The 21,127-nt window shown below is 41.9% G+C and overlaps 1 protein-coding gene across 1 annotated transcript in view; it reads right to left on the bottom strand.

The window, feature by feature from the left end:
• The window catches only part of RAP2A (RAP2A, member of RAS oncogene family), a 36,422-nt gene extending 20,771 nt beyond the window's left edge, over positions 1-15,651 (bottom strand). The window contains exon 1 of the mRNA XM_039217424.1: positions 15,063-15,651. Coding sequence (XP_039073355.1) covers positions 15,063-15,376 — 314 coding nt within the window. The 5' untranslated portion in view covers positions 15,377-15,651. The remainder of the gene's footprint in view (positions 1-15,062) is intronic.
• Between the last annotated feature and the right edge of the window lie 5,476 nt (positions 15,652-21,127).

Here is a 21,127-nt window from a genome sequence, read left to right as displayed (position 1 = left end):
CCCCCCCCCCCCCCCCCCCCCCCCGCATGGCATGTGGGCAGGCAGGGCTACCTTCCACAGTAGCGTCAGGCCTCCTCAGACCTTCTCCCCGCCGCACAGGGCTCCGAGTGACCCCGGGCGGAAGGTGCTTAGTCTTGCCGGCGACTAGGCCCAGAACTTGCTTGGCGGCGCCCGGCCACACTCCGTGAGCGGAAGCAGTCACAGGGCTGCGCAGGCGCAACGCGGGCGGAAGGGCGGCCCCCTCTCAGCGGGAGGCGGGTCAGGGCGCGGCAGCCATCTTTAATCCATCGCGCTTAATAAAAATGATGCTAGAAACTGACCAAAACTCCATCAGGATTTGTTGATCCAAATTAGCAAAGGCAGTACCGGAGGGTGTTGGCCAGGTCAAAGAAAGAGACTCTTTATATATAGACCAGACATCACAAAAATCTATGTAAAAATGGGAATGAAATTGTGATTATAAACACACGGAATTCGAGTAAGAGTCTGGAATGGGCATATACTTCATTGCCCAGAGACCCTTCTGAGATAGAAACAGGTACTGTAAATAATGTGCCATGGCAATAGGCAGACACCTGAACCGTCCCAGCCAGCCCCCCTTGGAGAAAAGGGACCAGATCAAAGCAGTGATACTTAATCAAGGGGGAAGCGATGAGGGACTGTTAGAAGCCAATCAGTACTGTCTACTAAGAAAAGCTTGCAGACTCATTATTTTAATAGGGTGTGCTGGTGAGAGCCATGGACCCAATCTCCTTTCCCCAAACAGGCCCTTCTTCCAGAAATCTTCACATGCTTCTTTCAATGAAACCGGACAGCTGTGCTCAGGGTGGTCTGAGGAGTAAATGTGTTCTGTCACCAAGGGTAGCCTTTTAGACCCACGAACGTCTGGGACCAGGGGCTGACTGGTGAGGCATGGATGCAAACGTGCCACACGGGCTGCTTTTCTCAGGGTGGCTGCGCTGGTGGCCACAGCATTGTCCCCGCTGAGCCCGTGCCCAGCCGGAGGGTCCTTCCCACCCAGGGCCCCACGCAGCAGCTCAGAGCCTTCCTCACTGAAGGCCGCGGCCCCGTCAATGGCCGTTTGAGAACAAGAACAGAGTTTACGCCAACATTACTGCTCCTCAGTGTGAGACCACCGAAAACAAAGTTGTGTCCTCGGTATCATGCTCACGCTGAACTAACCATGAATAAATTCTTTCCTCATCTCCTGCTCTTCAAAAGTAAGCTAAAAAAGTTGTCTTAATTTTCAGTTAGCTTTGAAGCACGTGTGCATTATGTGTATTTAACTATTTGTCTTAACCATGGCTTCCAGCCCTTCATGGTGCCAACATTACTGATGGTCAATGTTTGGAGCGTTGGGTCAAAAGCAGATAAAGAACAGTCTTGAGTGTATGTGGGCCATTGATTGGAGTGGAGGTAGGGGTGCTATTCTGGATAGTATAATTTTATATATACTGTATTTGGATAGTTCAGTTTTGCTAAATGCTAAAACAAAAAAAGACAAAGTTAATTCATTTTTTTTTTATTGCTACTTTTAAGAGAGAGTGTGTGCGAGCAGGGGAGGGGCAGAGACAGAGGGGGACAGAGGATCCCAAGCAGCCTCTGTGCTGACAGCAGTGAGCCTGATGTGGGTCTTGAACCTACGATCTGTGAGACCAGGACCTGAGCCAAAGCTGCACGCTAAACCCTGTGAATCACCCAGGCATCCCTATTCTTCATTTCTGAATCTATATTCGACTATCCTTGATAATCAACTATTTTTAACTAGTCTCCCAGCTATCTTCCCTGAGGACTAGCTAATGTACTGTTTTTTCTTAATTTTCCACAAATTAGTTTACTTTCCTAATGCTTCCTAAAATAACAATTCTGCCCAAACCATTTTATAACCAAATATAAACACAAAATAAGACTTCATTTCCAAGGAGGATCAAAATATGTGAAACATAATGAAGTAAATATATAATTGTTGGCATTACTCTTATAGACAAAGTTTTCATTTCTACAATGAGTTACAAGGCGTAAAAAAAGTCCTTAGAATAGGAGGCCTAGCAAAGGCAATGTTTTTTTGGTAGAAAAATATTTTGGAACTTCGAAATCAAATTGTTTTAAAATGCATTTTGTCCCCCTCTCTCTCTCTCTACATATATATATAATTAACTCAACACTGTCAAATATATATTCATTTACAGTACATTCCAGCATACCAGAAGGAGAGATCCTATCCTGTACTGATTTTGCTTAACGCCCAAGGCAATGTTATGCAAATGAAATGGGTTTAAGCACAGTTTTTAATGTTGGCAGTGATGCCTTTTATACAAAGACAAATAAAACCTCTGGAATCAATTTATTAAAAAGCTCTGTCAACATTTATCTGTCTTTAAACTATCTATCCCTACCTACCTACCTACCTACCTACCCTACCTACCTACACTGGCCACAAAGGGTGTTAAAATGATCTTTACCCCATGAATGGTTTCTGGTATTCATAAAAAGGTCTATTATCATTACTAACATTTTAAAAAAAGAAGCGTTACTTAACAAATACTTATTATGTGGCTCATCACTTTTTATAATGTATTCTTTAGACTTAAAATATATGTACTGAAAATCATCACAATTCTTTGTGAGTCACAAAAACATACTGTCACCATTTTTAGCCAACACAGTGTCTAGTGGAAGGCAAAGGCAGAACACCCAGGGTCTATGCTATAATTTCTCTAACATACGCTACTAGCGCTTCAGACCCAGACGAGAAAGCGGTGGGAAAAAATGGAAATGCAATACCAAATTAGCTATGTAGCTTATCTAGATATGGTAAGGCGAGTCAAATTCTGAAGAAAACATGGTGCAGTACACTGTTTTTTAAAGTCAGAGAAACACTTGGGTTTCATTCCTGTTTGTGTGATTTTTAGTGAAACTTTACTACTGATATTTTAGGGTTACTATGTAAAGAAACACTACATTCACTACCTTATTAGTAATATACCCATACTACAGATGAGGAAGTTGAGATGCAGATAATGGTAACTTGCCCTTAACTACATGACTAATAAGTACTGCAACTCAGCTTTAACCAGATTCGCACTTACCACGTTCATAAAGAAGATCAGCATGCAAGAGAAAGTAAGAATGCTAACTTGGAGCAATTATCATATATAGAGCAGTTGTTATATTCACTGGAAACCCAAGATTGGATGGATTTAGAGTTTAGAACAAAACAAATTCTCCATCCCAGGGCAGGGAAAAACACTCTGAGATTTCAGTTACAGAAAGCTGTAAAGATCCCTTAATAAACAAGAAAACACGAATATGTAATGAATTATTAATATGATGAGGTATTTCCACATTTGAATTATTAATTTGTAAGGGTTGCTCCTTAGAAAAGCATGAGAAATAACACTCCTAAATGTTTTAAGTAAGGGTTTATGATGTTTCTCTTGAGTAATTCTCCTAAGTGAGATCAAGATATATATAATTATGGTCATCTTCATCTATTTTTCCTGTCATACGGAGAGCTGAATCAATACCCTCCTGGACGGATGCAGCAAACCTCTTCTAAAGATCCCTTTCCAGAACCTCCCCAGCAGCCAGTGGTAGGGCCGGACAGTCCTTACGATCGCACGTTCCAGTCTGTGTCCCTACAACGTCACTTTCTGTCTTAGGGCTTCACAGGCAGGAGCCACCCCGCCTTACCGGAATGAATATGATTATACAAGAAGGGAGAACTGCGTCCACGTCTTTCTAACAGGCACAACCAACAGAAACACATGCTCCTTCAAAAGACAGACTTGATGTATCTTTTTGTGGAGCGTCCAAATGTTCTTCCTCTCTGTAATAGGGGTTAGCATTTTACTAACTTGGGTTAGGAAGGGTTTCATTTCTGTAGCATTTATGTAGGGCTGCTGGAAACCGCTAAAGCAGGAAGAAAAGATAAATGTTGTTTCAAACTATTATTGAGATCGTGGTGTTTATTTTTCTTGGAAGACAGACATTCTAGGACAGCAGTTTTCAAACTGTGTGTGACGAGGTCAACTGAGCGGATCAAGAACATTTAAAAACAATGAAATGAAAAAGAATAAAACAGAAAAAATAACACAAGCAACGTAGGAAATTAAACTAGTGTTTCCTGAAACTCTTGCTTTTAGTTAGACGTATTTATGCTGTGTGTGTGTGTGTGCGTGTGCGCTGTGTCACAATGTAAAGTATCTCTTAACTCAGGGCCACAATTAAGAAAATGTGACAGCCACCACTGAGTGCAATGCATGGAAGTAGACAGAGATGTTATTTTTTTCAATATTTTGGGCTTTTTTTTTGACAGATTATAACAAATAAAAAACAAAAAATTATAAGATACTGACGAAAGAAACTGAAGATGCATATAAATGGGAAAACATTCCATGCTTGTGATTTCAAAGAATACTGTTAAAATATCCACACCACTCACAGCAATCTACAGATTCAGTGCAATCCCTATCAAAATTTGTTCACAGAAATAGAACAAATCTAAAATTTGCATGGAACCACAGAAGACCCTGACTAGCCAAAGCAATTTTGAGAAAGAAGGGCCAAATTGGAGGCGTCACACTTGCTGATTTCAAACCACATTACAAAGCTACAGTAAGCAAAACAGTATGGCACGGACAGAAAAAACAGACACACAGATCAAAGGAACAGGCTAGAAAACCTAGAAATAAAGGTATGCCTACATTGTCCACTAATTCACCACATAAAAGCCACGACTATGCAATGGGGAAAGGAGAGTCTCTTCAGTTCCCAGTGCTGGACAAGCTGGACAGCCACCAGCCGCAGAAGGACACTGGGTCAGCATCTCCACCAAACACAGAAGTCAACTCAAATGGATTAAAGACCTGAACATAAGACCTGAAACCTGAAAATTGTTTGAAGGAAATATAGGGAGTAAATTCCCTGATATTGGTCTTGGCAAGGATTTTTGGGATTTCACACCAAAGCCAAGGTTAACAAAAGCAAAATAAATAAGTGGGAGCATGTCAAACTAAAAAGCTTCTGTTTAGCAAAGAAAACCACCAACAAGATGAAAAGGCAACCTATGAAATGGGAGACAGTATTTTCAAACATAAATCCGGTAAGAGGTTAATATCTAAAGTATATACAGAACTAGGGGCGCCTGGGTGGCTTAGTCGGTTAAGCGTCCGACTTTCGCTTAGGTCATGATCTCACGGTTCGTGGGTTCAGGCCCCACGTCGGGCTCTGTGCTGACTGCCAGCTCAGAGCCTGGAGCCTGTTTCAGTCTGTGACTCCCTCTCTCTCTGGCCCTCCCTTACTCACGCTGTCTCTCTCTCTCCTAGAAATAATTTTTAAAAAAAATCTTTAAAATATATACAGAACTTCTACAACTTGATAGAAACAAAACAACAACCCAATTTACAAAAGTGGGTAGAGGACCTGAATGGATATTTTTCCAAAGGGGATGTACAGATGGCCAACAAACCCATGACATCGTGCTTTAATCATCAAGGAAATACAGCTCAAAGCCACCACGAGATACCACCTCGCACCCGTTAGAATGGCAATTAACAAAATGGCAAGGATAACAAGTGTTGCAGAGGACGTGGAGAAGGGGAATCCTTGTGCGCTGCTGGTGCAGCTCCCCTGCAGGATGGTACAGGGGTTCCTGAGAAAGTTACAGGTAGAACTACATGTCATCTAGCAATTCTCCTTCTGGGTATTTATTCAAAGAAAACGGAATCACTACCTTGAAGAGATCTCTGCACTTCCGTGTTCACTGAGTGTAACGGCCAAACATGGAAACAGCTGTGTCCACGGATGGGTGAGCGGATAAAGAAAAGATGGTATGTATGTATGTATGTAACACACATGCGCACACGCGCATGCATACACACACACAAATGAAGTATTATTCAGCCACAAAAAGAAGGAAATCCTGACATCTGAGAAGACAACATGGACAGACCCTGAGGACATTATGCTAAGCGAAATAAGTCAGACAGAGAAAGACAAATACTGTGTGATTTCACTTGTATGTGGAATCTTGAAACAAAAATCTGAACTCATAGATACACAGAACAGATTGATGGTTGGCAGAATGTGTGTGTGTACGTGTATGTGTGTGTGTGTGAGAGAGAGAAAGAGATAGAAAGAGAACGAGAGAGATAGAGAGAGGTAGTCAAAAGGTACAGATGTCCAGTTATAAGATAACAGCATGGTGACTTTAGTTACAATATATATTTGAAAGCTGATAAAATTGTAAAAAGTGTCATCACACACACAAAAAAACTACAGCCATGTGTGGTGATGGATGTTAACTAAACTTATCGTAGTGATCGTTTTGCAATATATACACATATCAAATCATCATGTTTTATGCAGAGTAACACTTCTAAATGTTTTAAATAACAGTGTACAATGTTCTTGGGTAATTTCACTAAGTGAAAAAATCTTAAAACTAATACAGTATTACATGTCAATTATATTTAAATAAAAATAAATACTTAAGAAATAGAAAAATTATAAATCACTGTATTTTCCCTTGAAATGTCAATTTTGGTACCGTTTCAAGCCTTAAACATATTAAGATATTAGAGAAACTAGAAAACGGAACCAAGCAAAAACAACAAACTTGGGGCGCCTGGGTGGCTTAGTCGGTTGAGCGTCTGACTTTCGCTTAGGTCATGATCTCACGTTTTGTGGGTTCGAGCCCCGTGTCGGGCTCTGTGCTGACTGCCAGCTCAGAGCCTGGAGCCTGTTTCAGTCTGTGACTCCCTCTCTGACCCTCCCCTGCTCACACTGTCTCTCTCTCTCTCTCTCCTAGAAATAAATAAAACATTTAAAAAAAAAACAAAACAAACTATCCAATTTTGACAGGGAATACATTTCAGCATTTTGAGTAAAAAGAATGTAGAATTTCAAAGTGTACTTAATTTACACACTGTACTCTATTTTAAATAGCTTATTCAGATACAGCTTTCAGCAATGTGTAATATTTTCAACATGAGGTCGAAATGCATCAGATTCCAGAGACTTCCAATGTTGCTTTGTTACTGGCCTTACCAAACCATGAGTTCAATACCACGTGCTGTTGATATTTGATTCAGAAACCCAATGATTTTATTTTGATTCACAGCCCAAAAAAATTTCATTTCACATTGTGAAAATTAAATTAATGTGACCATTAATTTAAACTGAAATGTATTAAAAATCAGACAAATGTAGGTTTTTTTTTTAAGGTTTTCCTGTAAGAATAAAAGGTGAAATAGTTGAAATATTAGGTCTACTATTTCCAAAGAGATTTCAATCTTTTTTTTTTTTAATGTTTTTAACGTTTTCATTCATTTTTGAGAGACAGACAGAGTGCGAGTAGGGGAGGGACACAGACAGAGAGGGAGACACAGAATCTGAGGCAGGCTCCAGGCTCTGAGCTGTCTGCACAGAGCCCGATGTGGGGCTCAAACCCACAAACTGAGATCATGACCCGAGCCGAAGTCGGGCGCTTAACCAACTGAGCCCCCCAGGCACCCTGAAATTTCAATCTTTTGGAAGTGTATAGTTAAATCTATTCAAAGAGCATTCAGTATATACCATGTTAAAATCTTCACAACTAACGATATGCTATTTTTTAGATATTTTCTTAATCTTATACTTTACCCATACTTTACTGAAATGCGGATGTCTAAAATCACAGCATTACCATTATTGGTATTATTCACCCAAAAGACACAGTTTGATCTGGTAAAGCATAAAGGTATGTTTTAACTTCTCTGTCAGGGTGAGAATAAATTTTAACTGTATTTATTTTTGGGGGCAGAGAGGAAGGGTGTGTGTGCATGCATGAGCAGGAGACGGGCAGAAAGTGAGAGAGAGAGAGAGAGAGAGAGAGAGAGAGAAAGAGAGATCCCAAGCAGGCTCTGTGTTGTGAGTGCAGAGCCCATTGAGGGGGTCTCGATTCCATGACTGTGAGATCATGACCTGAGCTGAAATCAAGAGTCGCGGCTCAACTGACTGGGCCACCTAGGCACCCCTGAAAATGATTTTTAATATAATGAAGTACAGTTGTCCAAGTAACAAAAAGGCAATATATGGTGTATTTCTGCACACTATTAAAATTTCATGATGCATTTCTTATGGAAATATCTCTACATTTATACTTTGGTACTTATTCTGTCTCCATCGTTTGTATCTCATGTTAGAGTCTACTCATATCCAAACTGAAATATTTTTCCGAAAAAATGTAGCACACTTACAATTCTTTTTATTCTGTAGGCCACAAAAATATAAGTGAAGAAAATAATACGTAAGAACAGATGGAGAGAAACAGATAACAAGGAAAAGTCAAAACAGGAGCAAAAAAAAAAACCCCTTAGAGTCAAATCACACGTCCTGCCCCAGGGGCTTAGGTTTGAAGACAATGGCTAAGAAAAAAATTGTGTAACATAAAAATTATCCATGAAAAAAGAACTCTTGAATTAAGTACAGTGTACATGCTTTTATGTCAAGTTCATTGCTTAGAAATACGTATAAATGGGTGGAAGGGGGGAGATGGGCATGGGGGGGCACTTGTGGGGATGAGCACTGGGTGTTATATGGAAACCAATTTGACAATAAACTATTTGTAAAAAAATAAATAAATAAATAAAAGTGGCATTACTATAAAAAAAAATATGTATAAATGTATCATCTATGCATTGTAGTGTACCACACATAATTTCCTGGAAGAGGACACAGAGAAAACACTCAAGTTTATTACTAACTGAAAAACTTTAACAAATAAAAAGAAAAAGATTCCAACCTCGCTGGCTCTGCCTGTTGGCTGAGTCATCTAGAAATACTTATCAGTTCCTCCACCTCCTCCTGAGTGACACTATTCATTACCTGACCTTTTCCTAAAGTAACTCTAGAAAGTCAACATCATCCACTTGCCTGGTGACCTGAGTATTTCTCACTCAGTGGTCAGTGCTCAAATCATCCATTTGTTCTTGTCAGAGGACTTACCAAAATGCAGGGACAGGTGACAGCTTTTGTCTGTGTGCAGAATGGTCGGCTGGCTATTTAAATTACTTTAGCCCCCTCTCCCTTAAAAAAAAAAATTGTAATAATGATCCCTCTGATTATTGATTTCATTGACACACCTGTTACCAAATCTTAGCTAGACAAGATTTGCGGGTCACGGGCTGCTGATGCTTTAAGGTTCATATTCAACTCTACCTCTTCCCTCACCGCGCCAGCTGGAGAGAAGAGCCAACAAAAGGTGAGCACCTAAGGGAGATCATCTGCTCCACCTGCAAAGTGAACTTAAAAAAGTCCAATCTTGGGATGGCACAGAGGAAACTACGATACTGGAATGTTCTAATTTTACAATGCAGCAAAACCAAGTTTCCCTTTCAGGAAAACAACACTTGGGGCTATAAAAAAATGATGCATGGCTTCTAGGCTCTGTACTTTGGAGGCCCAGCTTTCAACTGTAACTATGGTTACTGGAGGTATCAAACCGGCGAAGGATGTGTTTATACAGGAAGAGATGGTGGCAGACTCTAGAAATTTCACTTACTTGGGACAAACAAGTTCCAAGCCCTTGGTTTTGGCTCTACAGCACCAACCTGTTGTGGGTCAAAATCTATGCGCAGAAATTGACAACCTGCTTCTCTTTAGAGGTTTTTATGGCTACTTATTGTGAAGGGAAAGAGTGCAAACTATCAGCTGGGTCACTTAAAAATGATCACTTAAATGATACAGAAATATTAGTAATAATAGTAAAAAATAACAAAATAATAAAAAAATAGTAAAATAGTTAAAAATATAGCAAAAAAACCCCCACCCCTAATTTACTGTGGGTAGTGCAAATCAACCACCTTTCCTCGTTCTTTTCCCCAATCTTAAAACATCCCAAACCTTCCAGCCTCTAGTAATGTGTAAAGTCTCCTCTGTATATCTTACAACTTTCAAGTTCTATCCTTGGCCATGTTCATTTACAATTTCTCTTCTGGGCCATAACCATTCACTTCTCTCTCTTCATATACATTCCACCCAGGAGGATTCATCTACTCTCCACATCTGAACCACAGGGATGATCCTGAGTTTTTACACTCATACATAACATAAACTGACCTTTCAGGCTTTGTTCAAATATTCTAATTTCTTATCAGGTGCATCTATGTGGATGCCTGCCATCTCCAATGTTGAAATCATCTCCCCCAGCCATTCCTCCATGAAAGAAAGAAAGAATTCTTCTACTTCACACAGAAACTAGATAGATTATCACAATATTGCACGACTCTTCCTTCTGACTCTGGCCTATTCCTACTAAGCAGTCAACCACATCACCTCCATGTTACCATTTTTATATCAATTTTGATTATGGTCCTTCACTACAAGATCAAGTCCAAAGGCTTCAACCTGCTGTAACTTAGCTTTCCATTTGTTTTTTAGCCTTACCTCCTTTGACACTTCTATATGAATTCTGAGTGTAGTCAATTTAGTCTATTTAACAGCCCGTAAATGTACTCCATGCATTTTGCATGCCACTTCCTGGAAGACTTTGTCCTCCGGATTCTTTAAGGTTCTTATTAAACTTCACCCCTTCCCTCGTCACCCTAACTAGATACACGTGCCATCACAAAATGTTAGAGCTGAAGGGAGACCATCTACTTTATGTGCAAAATGGACTTTGAAGAATCGTCTCCTCCATCTACAAAATTAAAATGTTTGGGGAGGGGTGCCTAGGTGGCTCAGTTGGTTAAGCATCAGACTCTTGATTTCAGCTCAGGTCATGATCTCACAGTCTGTGAGTTTGAGCCCCATGCTGGGCTCTCTGCTGACAGTGTGGGAGTCTTCCCTCTCCCTTTGGGATTTTCTCCCTCTCTCTGCCCCTCCCCTGTATGCCCTCTTTTTCTCTCTCTTTCAAAATAAAAATAAATAAAACTAAAAAAAAAACATTTGGGGAAACTGAGGCCAAAGGACAATAAAAATATTTTATTTCCGGATACTGGTTTTTTCCCACCACATTTTTCTTGAGTGTTTCCTCTGTGCCAGGGGCTGTGCTAGCCACACAGAATGAGAGTTTAATGAGAAAGGCTGACTGTATGTCTACCATCACAAAAACAGCTAGACTTCAGTGAGTGCTATAAGAAGAGAGAAGTACAATGTGCCACTGATGTCAGAAGTACGCAGGGCGCAGGGCAGGGGTGAGGCAGGAAGTTAAGCGTGGGAAGGAGTTAACTCAGCTTGGGAAGATGAACGAGGCTTCCCTGAGGAGGAGGAAATCTTTTAAGTAAGGGTGAAAGTGAGCAGGAGTTAACTGCAAAAGGTCAATGATGGCTACATGTGGAAGGGAAGCCCACACAAGCACTTTCAAGGAACTAAAAGCAGGGGTGGATTCTGGGAGCTAAGGGACAGGGACAACTGCAAAAGGTGAGGCCTGAAAGGCAGGGATGGGCCGGAGAGCACTGCACCTGGGAAGATCACGTGAAGATTCCTGGGCTTTATTCTAAGAACGATAGGCTTTGGACAGCATGTTCCAAGATACTCCAAGTCAGGACCATGGCTTACCTTGGGGGGAATGGGAGAAGCAATTTGAAATCAGAAAAAATTCTAGAAGTTTTATTTCAATTGAAACATAGTCTGTATCCCTAGCACACTTCCTGGAGTGTGTGTTCTCATCTGAAGTCATGTTGAAAAACGAAAGCATATGAACTTGTAAATACGGCCATTTGTAAATTGGGCCACTTGGCTTGGACAGGGGTTAGTGTATGTATATGAACGTCTCCGTACCTGCCAGCACTTAAGGGAGTATGGGCTTGTTTGACATTTTCTAAAAGCCCAATACTCCCTACAAGGACAATCCAACAAAAAAGCTCTATTTCACTGTCTGGCCACGAATTGGTGCTATACTTGAAGTTAAATCTTCATTTCCTTTCCCTTTCCCATAAAATCATTAGTAAGGGAAAATATTTTGAGAATATACTAACAAACAAAATCTTTCCAAGGTGTTGTCTTAATCCCAATTGCTTTCTGTTCTCATCTCGTCTACACCAGGTAATGAAGTTCAAAATGCACTCACAAATTTATTTCCTCTAAAATTATGTTTATATCAAGGATAAAATTTAAAGATGGTAGGGTGACCAAATTATTAATAAAAGAACAGGTGGAATTTTGGAGTGATTTCTCTGTTCAAGGTAATGTGCTGGACACCTGGAAATGGATTACCTCATTTAATCCTAATAAAGACTTTGAAAGATGCATCTATTTCACAGATAAGGAAACTGAGGCTTATTGTTTCCCTACAGTATACACACCCTACACTAGTGTTGTCCAATATGGTAGCCTGTAGCCACATGTGGTTGAAATATGGCCAGTCTGAATTAAGATGTGCTGTGAGTGTAAATTACAGACCAGATTAAAAAGGAAAAGATTTCTCAATTTTTGAATATTGGTTACACGTTAAAATGGCAATATTTTATATGGTGTGTTAAATAAAACACATTATTAAGATTAATTTTTATCTGCTGTATTTAAAAAAAAATAAGCTACTAGAAATTTTTAAATTACATGTGTGCCTCACATTCTACGTGTATTGAATGGTGCTGCCCCAGACCAAAAGCTGGATACTGACATCTGTCAGTAAATAACAAGTTCAAAGGCAGCCTGATATAGAAGAAAAGAGTACATGGATTCTAACAGATCTTGGTTTAAATCCCTCTATCAATGACGAGTCTTGGGTAAAACACCAAACATCTCTGCACTTCACCTTTGTCATTGGCATTATAGTGACATTACATATCCCCAAACAACTGTTGTATGTAATACGTAAAGCAGCTAGTAGGCAGGGGGGAGGGAACAATTACTGAATACTTCCTATAACAACTAGTTCATTTAAAAATGGATTCCCTACCAGAGTAGAAAAGGGAAGAGTTAAACAACTAGCACATTTAAGGCCTGCTTTAGCATAATATATGCATTATATACGGTACTGAGATATACATAATAGACACAGATTCCTTCTTTCTATGTAAGTTATTTATACTGTGTTGTAGGCTGGGAGGTCAGATGATAAAGTTAGGATGAGGTATAAAATGTCAGGGCACAGAAGGGCCCAAGGGGTCCTCATGGATACAATGGACAAATTCCAGGGAAAAGAGTTTATGAACTCTACCTCAGTTGATTCATGGTCTTTTTGCATCAAGAACTGAGACTAGTTAGTAAAATGACATCTGGGCAAGTAGAATTTTACCCTTTTCGTAGTGCAAATAAATAAATTGTCCCAGTATACCAAGTTTGGACTGGCCCACTATTAGTAATCTCCACTAAATCATAAGAAACTACAAAATCATGTGGACTAAACTGAGGATATTTTGCATATCCTGTCTCCTAGGCTTTTGTCAAGAAGTTTGTCCCTTGTATGTGACTTATTAATGTCTGAATTAAACGTATACATTTAAATGTAAAATATGGAGCAGCTGGGGCATTTACTTTAGTATTTGATATGTTTGTGGCTTAAGATTGACATGTGACAATGTATTAGACTGCCCTGTTCTGTACTGTTGTTTTTAGTAATATGGGGGGAGTACTAATTAAGGATTTGAGTCACTTCAGTGTAGTCCCGTTAAGTGTCAGACACCTATTAAATTTAGCATCCAAACTGTTCATTTGTTTTCTATAACAATTAACTTTAAGGAAATGAGACTGGAGAAGTAAAAAGCTATCAGAGTTGAAGATCTTAGAATAGCAAGCGAGGCCATGAAAATACTCACTTTATTCAAGTTTAAAACTTAACAGAAGAAATTAATATACAAAATTTTAGTTTAGCTATTAAAGTGCATGTGAAATGAGTTAAGAAGGGGTGGGGGACAGGGCTTCCCCTTTGACCTCATATGCCGCATAAAAATCCACACCTTGTAATGAATTTTTGAGTACCCACTGAATACACCTGACTTGGTCTTTGCTCTTTCAAAGTGACTACACTCTAAGTGACTTGTGATGTGATTGTATTTACAGTACACTGACAACTACCTTTCAGTAAATGTCTTCAAATCTGGAGCTATAGCTAGAATTAGGTAGGAAAAAAAATTACACCAAATCAATATTAGTAGCAATTATTAATAAGAGTCAGACAAAATAATGTGTAAGTGGTAATTAGAAAAATTTGCTAAAACTTTGAACTAAGACATTATTAACTTTCTGATGCTGGAGACTACAGGATAACATATAGTCAGTTAACTTAAGAGAAAACAAATACTCTAAACCATGTAAGCTACCAATCGTATTTTCAAAATGCATGTTTAAAAAAAGAGTTCATATTAAGAAATAGCTCACTTGCATTAACTTTAAATTAGCTAATACTTGAGTTACACCTTTGAAGAAACAAGTTTCTAGGAATACTTTTTTTTTTTCCTCTTGTGTTTTTCTTTTTTTCTTTTTTCTTTCTGAGGGGGTAAGGCCGTTGGATTTTTTTTTTAAAGTTAAGCCATATTCTTTAATGTGAATGGCATATTTGTGCTCCTATATGCTAATAACTCTCAATCTCAGTGAGCTGTTAGGAGGTCTTGAAAGTTTCATCTTAATTGCAGAGTTCATTTTCGTAAAACGCCTTGGCACCACTCGATCTTTGCAGAGACGAGAAAGGTCTCTGTCCTCTGGACTTGACATTTTTACCGTATATGCGTGAGCATTTTCTGCTGTCAAAAATCGCAAAGGTAGATTTTTTGTTGTTGCTCAATCTGAAAATGTCTCCACTATGCTTGCACAGCTCCCCTCTTCCCAGCACAGACCTACCCAACCCATCCCCTCTCTCCCCCTGCAAGTTTTAAACTTTGTTTCCTTTGGGGTTCTGCACAAGTGCTACTAACGATATCCAAGAGACAAAGAGCGGGGCTGTCGGCTCACGGGATGCCAAATTTGAGTTGTGAAACAAAGCACTCAAATTTGAGACTCAAGATGATGATGGTGGTGATGCTAGCAAAAAAACATTATTATAGAGCATGAGACCCCGGAGCCATCTCCCTAGACAGCTCCCCCTGCCCACCGCCACCCGGAGCACCGCGAAGCCCCCTGCGCGCCCCCGGGCCTCTCACCGCTTCACTCGGATGATCTGGTCCCGCATGGGCTTGATGTCCTGAAAGCTCTGCTGGTTGACGAGGCTGTAGACGAGGATGAAGCCCTGGCCATTCTTGATGTACAGGTCCCGCATGGACGCGAACTGCTCGGTGCCTGCCGTGTCCAGGATCTCCAGCACCGACGGCGACGAGTCCACCTCGATCTCCTTGCGGTAGAAGTCCTCGATGGTGGGGTCGTATTTCTCGATGAAGGTGCCGGTCACGAACTGCACGGTCAGGGCGGATTTGCCGACCCCGCCCGAGCCCAGCACCACCACTTTGTACTCGCGCATCGTCCCTCCGCGGCCGCCGCCGCCGCCGCCGCCCGCGACATAGACCTACGCCCGCCGCGCTGCGCCCCCGGACCCTGCGCCGGCGGCCGGCCCCGCCGCCTCCTGCGGCCGCCCCCACCTCACGGCCGCCGCGGCCCCCCGGGCGCCGGCGGAGGGAGCAGCAGCAGCCCTGGGCATGGGCCGAGCCGGGCGGCAATGCGGCCCGCGGGCGCCGGCGGGAACTGAGCAGGAGCCGCGAGCGGGAGCCGCCGGAGCCTCCGGAGCCGCCCGAGCCGCGGGCCCGCAGTGCCGCCCGCCAGCCCCGCCCCTCGCGCCTCCACGCCCAGCTCCCCGCCCGCCGCCGCCGCCGCCGCCGCCGCTTCCTCGGGAGCCGGAGCGCGCGCCCGAGCGGGAGCCGCAGCGCGGCCGGGGGCGGGGCCCGGCGGCACGAGGCGGGGCTCCGCGGCGCAGCCCCGCCCCTGCCCTCCGTCGCCTAGGCGACCGGCTGCGCGCGCTCCCGGGAGACTGCGCCGTGCGGAAGCCTTGGCTCGCGCTTGGATAAACAACCTCCTCTGCCACCCAACAACACCCTACCCCTCACGCCCCGTCGAACCCCCGGGCCTGCGTATTGGGCATGCGCAGTTCGTCTGCCTGAGCCGGGAACCTGGTCAACTTGAGACTCCCACGCTCGGCATTGGGGCGGAGGCAAGATGATAGCGGGGCCAGAGCAATCGGCAGGCTTTAACGTGAGGCGCAGAGTGAAAAGAAGAAACGGGCAAGGTCTAAAAGGACGGCTTCGTGAGGGGTTTTGCTGGACACCATCCAGCCTCTCAGTACTCCTGAGAGCTTTGGTGTTCCCTTGAATAAACATAAAGAGAGGCCTTTTTAGGAGGAAGCAGGTAAACACAACGAAGTGAAGCTTTGTTTTAAGCACCAGAACACCGAAGAAGATGCACGGGCCCCGCAGCCCGCTGCCCGAGGCGGCAAAGGCGAGTCCCAGGAAGCCGGGCCCACGCCCGGTGACGTCGCCGGGGTCCCGCCCACCGCCCCCAGCCCCGCCCTGCCCCAGCGCCGGACGGGTGTCGAGCTCTTCCCACGCCCTTTCGGCTACGGGCGCCTGGAAAACCGGGAGAACGGAGCTCCAAGCCGCAACAGAAGGCCCAGCGACACCTCATAGCAACAGCTAGCTGGCGCGCCTAGTAGGAAGCTGGGATTCTTTCCAGCCAACCAGATCGCGTTTCTCTACCCCCACGGTACCATTCTCGGCCAATAGAGAGCCGCTTCAGGCCACGTGACGTCCACGCGGCAGCCAATGGGGAGAACTCTAGTCGCAGGATCAACCCACTCACCTCCCCGCGCCGGGCCCGGCTGGGCGTTTGTCCGCGAGCACGCTCTGCCAGCCAATCGTAGGTGAGCTCACGAGTGACGGAGGCTCGATCTGAGCCAACCAGGATCCGCGGTTCCTTTGCCACCTAGGGCCCGTGGTATGGAGACGGGCCGCTGTGGGGTCCGGGAGGGGTCGGAGGCCGAGGGGCCGGTCGCCGTGCCCCGTGCTGGCAAGGAGCAAGGTGTGTTGCAGGCGACAGCGATGAATTCTGCGTTTAAAGTCGTCTCCTTGGCATTCTGCCTAAATGATGGGCTTGGAACTGGTGCTGAGGGATGTGGGCTGAGTCGTGGGCTGAATCCAGAAAACAGGGACTTTTGTCTTTAGGGTGAGAAATTTTCTGGTACTTGAGGAGACATACTGCAGCGGTTGGCATGGATCTTCCATGCGTGCCTCCTGAAACGTTTTCTGTTTTGTTTTGCTTTTTTCCTGACTACTCAGTTTTGAAACTAACCGTTAGGTCTTTGTAGCATTGTATGTTACACTCTCTCATACCCATAATGTTAAATTTAGGAGAAGTTATATTCCCAAATACTCCTGGATTAGATTTTGTAATAATGGGTTATTGGATTTACTTATTTAAACTATGCCCTTCTCCGAGTAGCCTACACCATCCGTTGCCAAATGACATTTCTCGGAGCAATAAATTTCTGCAGTTCTTATGTTTAATCATGGCATACCTCATCGCCCTTTCCCTTCCCCACAAGGTCATCATGTAGAGAGGATTTGGGTCTGAGTGCCTCGAAAAACTAGGTGTTCCTGTACCATCTTTTGTATCGATTATCAAACTACTGCAAAGTGTGGTTAGATTTAGTAGTGTTCTATTGCCCTGTCAGTCCATTATATTAGAATGAAGAACTTAGGTTTGCATTATCTTGCTATGTAGTATAACACATACCAAGTTTTGTCTTAAAATTAAGTGTGGGAAAGTGTCCCGTCAAAAAGTGTAATAAATATAACTCAGTCTTTATTTCATGATTACATATCGTCTAAATATGAGAGGTAATATCTGAGCCTATGGAATCAGCAGAGAAAGCAAATTGCAAAAGAACTAAGAATCAGAGGAATGTCTTAAGATCATCGAAACCATAGAGGATTCTAAACTAGTAGTGTGGGAAAGTGAATTAAAATGAAAGGAACTCACATGGATGCATTATATCTGAGCTTTTTGGGCAGGGCTATTTCAAGAAGATGTTGTGCATGAATACAGTGCGCACCTAGCTTTTTGCAAGTCTCATATTTTGTGTGAAACTTGAATGCTTTTTGAGATTACTTTAGCTTAGTAACAGCCACACTTCTTTTTTGAAGAAAGACAGACTGTCTCTTTAAGATCCAAATTGTGCATCATGGTGATAAGTTCCTAGGCTTTTTGAGAGTTAAATGGAGCTAAGAAGCATCAAACTTTATTTGTATAGAGCATTGCATCCTGTGCATTACCTTACATTAAAGAAGGGCTGAAAAATAATTTCTTTTGCAAGCAAATAAAAGTCCAGTGGCTTTTCTTTATTTTCTTCTTTTCTTTCCTTTTCTTTGCTTTTACTACCTCCTTCCTTCCTATTATTTTTTTTAGACATTTGCACTGGGATTGTGGATCTAGAATGTAATCTTAAAGCAGCTTTTCACTTCCCAGGTTGCTAGACGTTGAGAAGCTCTGGGTTGCCTTGCATCTGATAGAAGTTGTCACACACAAAAAATAGTGGGCTCCCTAGTCACTCCACTTAGCATAATAAAGAGTAGGAGAGCTTTTTGACATTTTTCAGGCTGTTTTCCTTGACCTTTCATTACTGCTGACTTTTCTTGATAAGGAGAAGTATACAGACTTGCAGCCCTTAGGGTGGTTACACCTCATTTATATTTCTCACATTGATATTTGATATTCATTCTTGATGAATTCATATTCATTTGATACTCATTCTCGATATTTATTCTCAATGTTGCCTTAAAGGCAGATTTTTGACTACTAAGAGGCAAAAGAAGCGTGATAAGTAGGGCACATTTCCTTTCCTGTTCTGTCTTATGTGATGGTACTTACCTAATTTGAGGCTGTATGTGAAATACTGGCTGAAGGATTAGCTGCCATAGGAAAGGATGTCAGAACGTGTAGAGAATTTTGAAGATTTGGTTTGGAGATGGGTATCTGTCTCCTGATTCCTTAGTCATGTTCATTTTTATGCCAGCATGAACTATCTATTCTGACAGTGATTTTAGAAATAAAAGCTTATGTCTCCATTCATTTGTTTGTGGGAAAGACAAAACAAAACTGAGATAAAATGAAATTGAATTTTCTCCAAGAGCTGTAAATCTGCATGGTAGTGAAAACACTATACACTGACACTTTAGGGTCTCTTTAGCTTCAGAAGGACATTGCTGGGAGAAAAAAAAAGGAAAAAGAAAAACTTCATTTCTCCCCACTAAATCTGAGAGTTCTCTCACCTATGCCCAGATACCCTCAACTGTCACACTTGTGTTACCATGGAAACCCAGCTTCTTCCTTTGCTTCTGTGAAAGATGTTGGAAAAGGTGGGATGAGGTGGGAGATACTCTGTGTTCTGGGACTTTCTGACTTGAGCAAGAAGCGAGTATGCAAAGAATTTAATATAAACAAGTTGGAAGAGGACGTCTGCAATCTTAGCGGTACTTCTTGTCTATAAAACCCTGACGCCTATTGCTTCCTATTAAAGCCTGCATATATGTGACTAACCATAAAGGGGAAGGGCAAGTCAAGTACATTTAGCACCTGGGAAATGCTGCTGGCAGTTATAAAGAGAGCAGAAGACATTTTCTTGGTCTCTGAGGCTCCGAATATAGTTGGGAGACAGAAGTATATATCAACAGTGGAAAGGAAGGAGCAAAAACAAAAATTGTTTCTTTTTTGAAAATGTGATAGGTTTCAGTGGTTTTGGAAAAGAATTGAAGGCCGAAATTAAGTGAGGATGTAAACAAGTCAATGAAAGAATCCTTTTGGTTGAGAAAGTGTTTCTGAAGGAAATGGCTTAATGATTAAGATATAAGAAATAAAAAGGAAAAGCCTGAAGAATCTTAAAAGCTTAAATGTTTGGAGGAAAATAGAGCCTCACTGTGGTTTATTTAACATGGCCAAAGAGTAAACACAATGTTGCTCTCATCCCAGCAGTTTCCCTTTCTTTTGGCTGAAAAATATGGGACAAAACAGGATTGATCATTAATGGCAGTCCTTTCGTCTCTAACCGATAGTCCAGAAGTAGGCACGTGACTCAGTTCTCGTCATTAGAACAGGAAGAAGCCACGGGGGCTGGGGGGTTCCTGGGATTCTGATAAGAATGAGGAGATACCCCCATTATTTTGATGTCCCTTCCCTTGCTTCCTGCCTTGCACATTGAAATAAGAGAATGTGGCCACCATCTTTGGGCCATGATGCCTCATGGCTGAGGTTGAAAATCAGCGAGCTCTGGGTAGCTAGGAAGGTTGGAAGGAACCCAGGCCCTGAAAGACAACATTGAACTGTCATGTCAAAACTGGAAATACCCACCTTTGAACTTATTAACTAAGTAAACAGCTAGCCTCCTTTGGTTTAAGTCTGTGTTAGTTAAAGTCTGTTATGTCTTCTCCATCTTGGAGTCAAATACGTCCCAACTGTTATAGGAAGTGTGAGAGTTTGAAGACAAAATGGTATTTAAAAAAAATCAGCTAGCACTTGTGAGCACTTTCATTCTATATATATCCTGAATGGTATTTCAAAGACATTAGACATTAATTGAGCACTTACTGTATATATTTTGTAGGCTCTGGGGATACAAAAATAGACAACTAGCCAAATGAACTTGTAGTTATAGACATTATAAACAGAAGAGACTGATATTAAATAATTGCACACTTACATTTATTATATAATATTATATAATATGCAGCATATTATATAATATTATATAATATATAGTATATTATATAATAATAGCTTATGATTCATGCTAATAAGAAAAAATTAGAGATTGCAAGGATGTAATAATATAAACAAAATATTACAAAATATATAACCACATAACTGAGTAAAATTATAAAAACAAACACTTTCAAGGACATGATAATATTATGTATAGTTTATACATGAATTCTTAGCGGTCAAGAAAAGCAGGGAAGAAACTGCAGTGGCTTAGTGAAGGAAAGCTGTCTGAAGGAAATTAATTTTGAGCCGGGTTTTGATGGAAGTAGCCAAAGAATAGACAAGATGGGGCAGAACGGAGCACTCTAGGTGCAAGGAGCTGTGAGCAAAGGAAGAAAGCAGGAATGATGTAGGAGCAAAATAAGGAAAGTACGGAATCACTGGATTCCTTAATTCCTGTGGCAATGCCATTCTAGGGACAGCTATCGGAAAAATCAGAAGCTAGGAGTCTCAAGACAAGATTACAAAA

The sequence above is a fragment of the Hyaena hyaena genome, unplaced genomic scaffold (assembly GCF_003009895.1).
Source record: "Hyaena hyaena isolate Hyena2069 unplaced genomic scaffold, ASM300989v1 scaffold_693, whole genome shotgun sequence".
NCBI lineage: Eukaryota > Metazoa > Chordata > Mammalia > Carnivora > Hyaenidae > Hyaena > Hyaena hyaena.
This window is presented reverse-complemented; position numbering and strand designations above follow the sequence as displayed.